This window comes from Tachypleus tridentatus, unplaced genomic scaffold, assembly GCF_004210375.1.
Source record: "Tachypleus tridentatus isolate NWPU-2018 unplaced genomic scaffold, ASM421037v1 Hic_cluster_2, whole genome shotgun sequence".
Classification (NCBI taxonomy): Eukaryota; Metazoa; Arthropoda; class Merostomata; order Xiphosura; family Limulidae; genus Tachypleus; species Tachypleus tridentatus.
In genome coordinates, this window is record NW_027467782.1 from 28,656,025 (window position 1) to 28,667,103 (window position 11,079).

The window sequence follows — 11,079 nt, forward strand, 5'->3', positions numbered from 1 at the left end:
AAGAAAAAGTTATTAATAGTGAGAGAACGCAAATAAAATACGGTGGCAAATTAGTGCTAACCCACATCCAATTTGAAGACGCGGGAATTTACACATGCAAAAATCGTGAAGGTGATTACAAACATGATGTCAGAGGTAAATTCATGGTGTTTTTTTTTTAGACCATATTTTCATTTATTAACCTGTACTAATTTAACAGAAATAGCATCTAAATTGATATCGTCCATCTTGCTTTTAAATTTCTTTCAGCCATAACCTTTTCGTTTGATATTTCACTCACCATGTGTATTGATTTAAAAATTAATTGCCTGCGTATACGTAAGATTACACTATGTAAAATTTTTTTTTACCTTTTCTTGTTCCTGAGCAAAAAATGTTATTTCCTGATTGCTTATGCCTAAAGTAAATGGAAAAGGCCTATTGTCTTCAAACTTTGCTTTTGTGACTTGGGAGCGTGTATAACGAAAACATGATGGTAGAATATATTTGAGGGCTGATACGTGAAAGGGATTTATATTACAGTCGCAAATCTCGAAAAAGTATTTCTAAATATTTTTGTATAAATTTAGTATAAATACATGTAAATATTGATTCAGATGCTGTCAGGATCCGGCATGGCCAAGCGTGTTAAGGCGTGCGACTCGTAATTTCAGCGTCGCGGGTTCGCATCTCCGTCGCGCCAAACATGCTCACACTTTCAGCCTGGGGGTGTTGTAATGTGACGGTCAATCCCACTTTTCGTTGGTAAAAGAGTAGCCCAAGAGTTTGCGGTAGGTGGTGATGACTAGCTGCCTTCCCTCTAGTCTTACACTGCTAAATTAGGGACGGCTAGCGCAGATAGCCCTCGTGTAGCTTTGAGCGTAATTCAAAAAACAAACAAACAAACAAACCATCGTAATTTAAAAAATATAACAAATCTTTGGTTAAAAGGAATTTTAATTAAAACTTCATTTATTAAAACTGGTGTTTTCTTTTAAATTGATTCTATTATTCTTGTGGTTCAGTATTTTCAAATGACTCGCAAATACGTTGTTTTTTTCACATTCTTTATGAATAAATTTAAATCCAAGTCGTATAAGTATGTCTTTAGTTTAAGTAGAGTGCATATTTACAGAGAAAAATAGAAACAAAAACTCGCAGCTTAAAAACGTGTAATATAATCTATTGTACCATTTAATCATTAATTAAAAAAACGTTACGATTATAGTCTTATAATCGAACTGATAAGCAACCAGTTTTGGACTGACAACAGATAAAATCAGTTAACACTTAACATTAAATAACTATGTTCATGGAGTTATTGTTTTAATGAAATAGTCTCCCGATGGGACAGCGGTAAGTCTATGGATTTACAACGCTAAGATCAGGAGTTCGATTGCCCTCGGTGGACACAGTAAATAGCCCGATGTGGTTTTGTTATAAGAAAAACTATGTGTGCTTGATCATTCGAAAAGCTTTTCATTCTCTACAGTTAATTAGAAAGTTAAGTTCTTGCTTTCTACTCCAAGTAAGCTATCAAATATATTAGACAAAAGTGAAAGAAGATTACCTCATACTTACAGTTTGTGGTCCCTACATATAGTTGTCAGATTTTCATGTATTACACGTGGACTGATATTATTACAGCTATAATAAGTGCATCTCTTTTCAATTTATTCAAACATTTTCAAGGTACCTCTAAGTGTAGCTGTAGTAATGTCAGTCCACGTGTAATAAATGAAAATCTGATAACTATGTGTAGGGGCCACAAACTATAAGTGTGAGGTAATCTTTTGCTTAATAGATTTGATAGCTTACTTAGAGTAGAAAGCAAGAACTTAACTTTCTATTTGCGGTCACATACAGCGCTTGTACTAACATAGCTAACTCCGATCTACTGTTTTCCACTGTAAAAGCTAACTACTGTCAATTATTCTGAATTTTGTCTTTGAAAACTAACATCTCAGCTCTTGTTTTGTATATTTTATTTTGTTTTTCTGTGAATTGATATATTAGTGATACTTACCAATGATCTGAAGACTTTTCTAATCATGGTTTTCAGTTGGTTGATTCAAATAATTCATATTATTCGTTTGTTCACCTTCAATTTGTTTGTTTGTTTTGGAATTTCGCACAAAGCTACTCGAGGGCTATCTGTGCTAGCCGTCCGTAATTTAGCAGTGTAAGACTAGAGGGAAGGCAGCTAGTCATCACCACCCACCGCCAACTCTTGGGTTACTCTTTTACCAACGAAAAGTGGGATTGACCGTTACATTATAACACCCCCAGGCTGAAAGTGTGAGCATGTTTGGCGCGACGCGGGCGCGAACTCGGACCCTCGGATTACGATTCGCGCGCCTTACGCGCTTGGCCATGCCGGGCCCTTTTTCACCTACAAAGTAAATAATTTCTTTATAGAATTGTCTCTGTTGATCAAACTGTTGTTACTGCACCAGATAGGAATTTTAAAATACTCCCATCTACGTTAATTAAATTGTGTTTATATCGATTTCGTTCATAAAACGATACGTTATCTTTTATATCATTTCATTGTAATGAAAATTGAACTGTCTTATTTTCATATTATAGTTTTTAACAACCTTCGTGTAATTTCCTATTAATACTATCTGCATTACTCTTAGTATTCTCAGAATATTTTGTAAATTATAAAATCTTGAAAATTAAAAGTATCATCTTCAAACTATAATACATCGAACAAGATTTATTAAATTTTATTAATATAGATATAAAAGTGTTTCTTTATATTGGTTTAATGTGTGTTTGCTCTTGTATTACAAGGAATTATTTGGTTTATCGTCTAATGATGTTGGATTCTCTGTTTGAATTTAAATGTTACCTGTAGTATATTTATTTGAGTTGCAGTGTTAAATTTAAAACGTGAAATTCTTTTTTTGTGTTACATGAATGTTGTTTTGAGTTTCGGGCTTGTTTCTCTGACGTAAAATACGTGGAAGTTGCCATAAAGTATTTTATAAATGACATTAGTATTGTATTTGCTTTATTTTTTTTACAAGAATTTAAGTATTTTGTTTATTGTATTTGGGGTTATTGACAGGGTGGGTATCGTGTTGTTGACTGAGGTTTCTCTATATCACCGTTATCTCAAATCTCCTTCCTAGTCGCTTTATAACCTAGAAACATCGAACTATATATGAATTCTGTAATAAAAAGTTTTAAATTACCCATTGTAGAACGTCTGCAAAATTTATTAGCTTCAAGTGGGTTCCTCAGAAATATAAATGCATGAAATAGATTATTACAATAATGTTAAAAGTACTTACAAGGAATTATTACTTTAGAGATAACATGAAATCAGTTTTTCTTAATTTTAATGATAGGAAATGTCGATGTTGGAGTGTGGTATGAATAAGTATTGGTAAACATATCCACATATAATTACTTTAAATGTTACCATCAATACTACACTCTTTGTTCGTCCATATACTGATCCATCTAATCAGGACTCCAGTAATGGGTGATATTGTCCAACCCAAGGTGCAGATGTTGATATTGACAGCCATAATATACTCTTGGAAGATGTATCACATTCCATTAGTTGATGCTAAAGATGCCCTGAAAAGAGTTATTTCAGGGCAGTGATGAAGACGAACGCGTAATCTTATCGGTACTCCTGTAATAAACATACAGTATTAGTCAGAGGCTGTCACTGATGTTCATAGCAATAATACTTTATAGTTTATAGGGATTAGTAAGCCATATCAAAACAGTTTTGAATATGCAACCTGTCATATAATGTGACTCGATCTGATATAACATTTCTTAAATGGTGTGATGTAACCGAAAATTGGTAGCTTTTGGGAAAGGTATGTAACAGACCTTTCCAATGTAAATTTTTATATGCCCATATCATGAAAATATATTCAAATGAGAATTTAAATTTTTCGAAACAAAGATATTTATTGTACGTAAGAGCATCGAAGAAATAATTTTGGTTAGCCAGAATAATTCGGAAAAAGACCTACAACAAGTCGTACGAACACAAATGTCAGAGATAAAAACCGCTGAAGTGTCCCAGGCGATGGTACGTAAAAAAATATCTCAGTCTTCTAACCGCTGAGTAATTAGATAGATATGCATGTTATTGTACACACAGACACACCAGTCACGTCACTGATGTAAGAATTATAGATTTCTATGTGATCAGAGACTAGATGGATTATGGTAAACCTGTAGAGAGAAGTGATGAGGCTCCAAAGTTATTTTGATATAATGAACTCAACTTGTGAATGTTGAAGCAAAATCTTTTGTACTCTAAAGATACAAATTATATCTACGAAGTTTTGAGAACGTATTTTGAATAAACAATATTATAAATTTACAGTGAAAGGTGTTAGATCGCTATATTATTTATCTTGATAAATCCGCAAAAAATTAAGTATTTACTTTTATATTAACTTTAAATGAAAAATTTTCTCGGAATGCATTTCATCCAACTTCTGAATTATAAGGATATTATTTGATATTTTGTTGTTTGCAAGACACAATCATACACTGATACATTTTACCAACGTAATATTCCCAAAAGAACCTGTATTTTCATAACTGATATTAACATAAACAGGGACAACAGTTTAACGTTTAACTGTGACAAATAAGAATTTTGCAAGGGAAACACCAACGGAAATCAATTGTACCTATAGATATAACATAAAAAAAAGATCGTGTGTAATTTCATAAATTTCCAAGTTTGTGTGATTAGTTTCATTAGTTAACTTAATCAGGAAGTACATGAAGAAACAAAAGTCTACTGTTAAGAAACTGTTTTGACACGTTTTATTTTTCTCACAAAAGTAACATTTATGTTGTTATTTTACAACATTATTTATTTTTAATATTATAACTAGTGCGTCGTGCTCATTGTGAAAAACCTTAAAATTCAAACGGTGACACAAAACGTGCTAATAAAAATATTAACTCTCTGTTGTTTTCTCCAGTGTATATTCCAGCCGAGAATCTCAACTGTACTCGTGGATACCAAAGAGATGTTAACAGGTGTTGTAAGTACATATGATACTCAATTACTTTAAACTGTTCACATTAAACACAAATAGATGAAATACTTTTAAAAATATGGAATTTTAGTTCAACATATACGTTTTTTGATACTAAAGACGTTGTTAGAACAATAAAATTAACACTGGGTAAATAAATGTTTAGCTTTGTACTTTTAACGCTTTTAGATCCATGTCCTCCTGGTCACTATGACAATGGATTCCAAACTCACTGCCTGCCGTGTCCAGGAGGGACTTACATGGCATCTTTTGCTGCTGACGCCTGTGTAGCTTGTCCTGATGACGAAATTACTGATGAAGAAGGAGCTGATAATAAAGATCTTTGTAGAAGTAATGGAACAAAAGGGTTTTAAAGTTTTCTTTTATTGTTTCCTTAACATTTTAAAAAATGTTTATTTTTGTTCATGCAGATTGTTATAATACGATACTTCTTCATAACTTTCATGGTTTTTAATGCATTAAAAAACTTTGCTTTTACTGAGAAATCCTACTACTCGTTTTTAAAGATGAGCTCAAACATTTACGACAAATAGTATTGAATAGCTGTCTTACCTCCAGCATATCATTTCAAAATTATGAACGGCTAACGCTGAAAGTCCTCGTTCAGGTATCCGCGAAATTGAAAAACAAACATATATAACGGTGTATCAATATCACATCTGTGTGCGTCACATTATTACTAAAAAGACGTAAAGATATTTAACTAAAACAGTGTATGTCCCAAAACATAACTTAAATCTATGTTTAACATGTTTATTTTGTGTACATAATGTCGTTTTTGTAATAAAATAAAGTAATTTGTCCAAATACAAAACAAATGTTTTAAAATACGATTATAACAACATTGGATTATCAAAACGTTAGCAGTGTCTCATGAGTACTCAATAAAACTATTAGAAAGAATTGTTACCAAGTAAACAAAAAACTTCGTCAGTAGTGACGTACGACGTTCAGTGTTTGTGGTCAAAATGGTATCGTTATTTATCTGGGAAATTTAGAGTAAAGAGAAATTTGTAAAAATTACTGTTTTTTAATAGTGTTGTAAAGACGCAGAAACTACCATTCAGTGGATACGATTCTATAGTAAAATATAATTATGCACCATAATAAGTGAAGCTGTTAATTATAAAACTTAACACAGTAAGTGAATACCCATTAAACAAACTGACTTTATTAAGTAGTCAATGGAAAGACAGTTTGTTTAATTTGTGTTATACATCTTTACAGTTTTAATGAATCTAAGTTGATTTAACTCACTGTGTTATACTGAGTTGTATAATATGTCAATTATCGTAAAGAAAATGTCTAGATTTTTCTTATATAGTCTGATCACGTGTGTTTGGAATGGAAAGTCAGTCGGTTTCTTGTTGTATTGTCTATTAATGTAAATATGTTGGAAAACCTAGCTGATTTTATGTTATATAACTATATAGTTGGAGTTATTACATAACTGTACTACTTGTCTACTAGTAAGGAGCTCAAATAATATAACAGGCGTCATTTTTCTTTGCTAATTATCGTTTAAAGTGTAAAGAAAAAATGTATTTTTACAGTTGTCAAATTGTAAAGGTTATTATCAATGTTTAATATGAAAATATATTATAAGTGTAAGAAGTTTCATATTTATTCAATTGAAATTTTAATATGTTAATGAAGATTATTGTTGAACTTAAAGAATTATACACATTACTATTATTGTTAACTTACATTTGAAGTTTCATTTTTCTGTTTTACGTGACCGGTGGAGTACGTAAACTGATTTTAAATACGACTCTCTGTCTTAAGATCGAATTGAAGTGGTTTCGAAGGCTACGCTTCACTTGACTTCAAAATCTACAGTTCCAAGATGCGCTTGGCGAACAGCACTCATTTTGATGTGTCTTACTGCTTTGTGGTAAGTTACTGTGACGCATTATCCATAGCTTATTTAATTACAATATGTATTTTAATGGACTTCAAACACGTGATTCTTATTTATTTATTTTCTGTAATGATCATGCAGCGTACTTTGTTTTTTCTACACCTGGAAATATAAACCTCGGGAAGAACGGAATGTTTTGAAAAACCGTGTCGAACACAAACAGCTTGGTGATGAAAAGATAACCACTGATGAATTGGATATTTTGGAGGCTATGCCACTGATCCCTGAATGTGAGAAGAAGGTCTCTGCAAAAAATGTTAAGAAGACAAAAACTAATATTCCAAGAAAGCAAAAAGTGACCAAACGAACAACCCTGGAGACAATATATGAAAACGACCTAGGAGAAAGGAATACTTTGGTTCGAAATTCAATTAAGTTTTTATTCATCTTACGTAATAATTAATATTTGATGCAAGTAAATTCACATTTTTACAGTTAAAAAAAAAAGATGCGTTCAGAGAATCTTTAATGTTCAGAGTCGTTTGAATACGTGCAATTTTTTTTCTCCAAAATAGACTTATACATGTTCGATACCATTGAGGTCTAATAAGTCTATATGCTAGTTAAATTGATGAATCACCTCTTCTTCAATCTTAGTACATGTTGGAAGACAATTACCATCCATTAAACTGAACACAGAGCCAATCATAACAATATATGATTGTGTAAGAAGTTCGCATTACCTTTACTGTTGTCCATAGCATTAATAACATCTGGAAAACATAAAGATCAGAATGCCCTTTCGTAATTTTTCATTCACATACATACTACCACTACTGATAATAAAAGCGAATTATTTTGTACATTAGTGGCACCATAATATATCACTTCCGCTCATATTGCTCACTTTATTTCGTTTTTTAACTGTATGTACAATGAAATGACGTCATGTTGGAGCTTTGAACATCTGATTCAGATATTATCAGGTTAAACATAATCGGTATATAACGGCAATTTGCTTTAAAGGTGGATTGGGACCTTCTTAGCCAAGTACCAGTGTATTTGTGCCATTTTGTTGCAAGTGGTTCAACTATATCTTGTTGATGACGCTTTCAGACATTTTACAACAGTTTTTTTTCTTCTTTTGACTGTCAGCCAACTTTCATTGGTTTGAAAGACATTTAGTGAAATATCCAGTTCTCTTCTTTTGGACTTTACTAAGATTATTGATTGTTTTAAAACGCTATAAGGTGCGTGATTTATTCCAAAGTTGCAAAAAAATAAGACAGTTTTAAAACTGTTTCTCTCTGTAACATAAGGTAAATAACCAGTCGTTTGAAGTTCAGATCACATAACTTTTCATGTTTAATTTATATAACAACAAATTGAGTAGAACACTTAACATTTAATTATAAACGTACTTTCATCTTGTCTAGTTATATAACAATAAATTGAGTAGAACACTTGACATTTAATTATAACCGCACTTTCATCTTGTCTAGTTATATAACAATAAATTGAGTAGAACACTTGACGTTTAATTATAACCGCACTTTCATTTTGTCTAGTTATATAACAATAAATTGAGTGGAACACTTGACATTTAATTGTTACCGTACTTTTATCTTGTCTAGTTATATAACAATAAATTGAGTAGAACACTTAACATTTAATTATAACCGTACTTTCATCTTGTCTAGACAATAATATAAACAATCTAGTTATCCTTTGTGAACGTGTAAAATATAAATGGAAAACAGTATTTAAGCTATTGTCTGCTGTATATCATTCTTTATTCACTGCGTGAAACAATGTTTGAAATAGTTTTTCTAGTTTCCAGAAAACATTTATGAGATAACTGAAACCAATTTCATAATTTATAATTTTTATAGAAACATTTATTTGGTTTTATGCATGTTATAGTAAAATTATTGCTCAAATTTTGAGTGTTGCACCACTAAACATAACTATATTCTACATCTTCAGAGAGAAACACCAGCGTCAAAACAAGGAAAAGCTATTAAAGAATATATCCAGCGACCTCTGTTTCCTAGAAATGTGAACAATTACGATGAACTTATTATCGTTAAACCAAATAGTAAACAAGGACATCGAAAAAAAAAAAAGGTTGTTATTCTCATTGAAAATTCTGACAGCCAAGATACGTTTATCATTGGAAAAGTTCGGAAAGAAACCTGATTTTTCTTCAAAACTGAGAAATAGAATTAATAAACGAATTTATAAAACAGCCATTGTTAATATGCTCACTCTAGAGTTAAGAGAAATCAAGATGGCTTTTATCTCCGCACTATACAGTTACACTAATGGGATTGATACTCACAAAATTGCACAAAATTTTTAAATTCACCATCATTGATATTATTGGTTTAGCAGAAACTTACATAGTAATTTAGCTATTTACATTTATCTACAAGCAAATTAAATATAAACTCTGAAAACTTAACGTTTTAACATATCGGGACATTCATAACTATTATTTAAATTTAAGAGACTGTGGCTTTAGTTCAACAATTCACAAGCGTTTGTTTCATGTTTTTTATGATTTCCTTTCATGCAGTATTTATTTATTACGACATATAAAGTTAAAACTTGAATAAAATATTAAACCAAAAGTAATGAAATGTTTGTTTACATATTTTTCGCCCATTTAAATGTAACAGCTATTATACATTAAATGCTCATTTCGGTAATAATTGTGTGTTTGTTTATATTGTTTGTAATATAGCTCTAAGTAAATTTACTGTCATAATATAGTCCTGCAATTCACAGTTGTTACACTGAGATTTACATGCAACATTTTTTACTGAAATGTATCATCTACATGAACTTCTTCAATTTCTACGTTTAATGTGTTTGACATAGTTGATTACTTCGCTTAAAATGTATTGGTTCTTCAATTATTACACATTGATAATTTTCTTGTGCTTTGTCTACATGTTGATTACGTATTAATTATACAACATTTTCAGTAGAATTGTTGTGATATGCCTATGACATATTCTGTTGTTATCTTACAGTTTATATTTATCGTTTTCAAATGGTACTCAGTGATTAACGTGTAACACTGTTAAGATATAATTTACATGCAACCATTTTCGGTTATTAAAGTATTATTGACATGTGTCATCTTTCAGAGTGACGTAGCTAGCTGTTAGAGGTTGCGTCACACTGATTGTTACAGTTTATGCCTGAAATCAATAAACTAAAAGCTTGAAATACATTTTTACTTTAGTGTCTACTGTGGATGTGCTGGAACTCTAAATAAAGATAGTTTTAACTGACTCTCGACCATAGTTAACTAGTTCACGTGTTTCACGTGCATGTATAGCGTGTCCTCTGCATTAAGGAACAAGACTCTTTCCATCATCTGATAATGAATGAATGAATGTCGTCGGTGTTTGGGTACATACCCTGGAGGGTCAGTGTTCTCTAAGACTTCTTCCTCCAACATCTGATAACATGGAGACATGTTTTGTTTTTGAAAAGGACGCCAGTCTTCCAATAGGAAGGTCGTGTAAGTTAATAATCAACTAGAATTTTCTTATCATCAAATTCAATACACGTGCTCTGCCTGTAACTTTGTTGTTGCTCTAGTGGCTGGAGTCGAAGATATTTTAATTTCGTGGTTGTTTGATCTTAATTAATTCTGTCCTGACAGAAAATGTCGGACAAAAACTTAATACAATTCATCACACGATAAAACGAATATTTTATTAGTTTAAGAAAGAAATGTTAAAACTAAACCGTCCTTTTAAATCCGATGCAGAATATCCACAATCACGAAAACTTCAGATTTCTATTCTCTCATGAACTATATTTTTCTGGAAAACAATTTTCAACTAATAGCAGTACTGATACATAGTGCAGAATAATTCTAATATTTTAACTACCAAAGACTGCCATCATGCTATTAAACATAGGAGGATAGATTCAGAAAATCAGATGCTTCATTATAAAGTGGTTATTTCTAATAATTTTCATATTTGATTAAATATTAATTTCATTATTTTAAGAGAATTGTCAGGAATAGTGGACAAATCCATAACTGCAAAAGAGGGAGCTTTATATTGATCAACTGCCTGATCAGAAAATGTCAGTTGATAAATAATTTTGTTTGAATTTCGCGCTAAGCTATACGAGGGCTATTTCCGCTAGTCGTCCTTA

At 31.4% G+C, this 11,079-nt stretch overlaps 1 protein-coding gene across 1 annotated transcript; it reads left to right on the plus strand.

Moving 5' to 3' along the window:
- Nucleotides 1–4,845: 4,845 nt before the first annotated feature.
- On the plus strand, nucleotides 4,846–9,093 carry LOC143242250 (uncharacterized). The gene is made up of 5 exons (XM_076485621.1): nucleotides 4,846–5,018; nucleotides 5,202–5,363; nucleotides 6,819–6,927; nucleotides 7,036–7,312; nucleotides 8,881–9,093. The coding sequence occupies exons 2-5, from the start codon at nucleotides 5,273–5,275 to the stop codon at nucleotides 9,091–9,093; spliced, it is 690 nt and encodes a 229-aa protein (XP_076341736.1). The 5' UTR covers nucleotides 4,846–5,018; nucleotides 5,202–5,272.
- The last annotated feature ends 1,986 nt before the right edge of the window (nucleotides 9,094–11,079 follow it).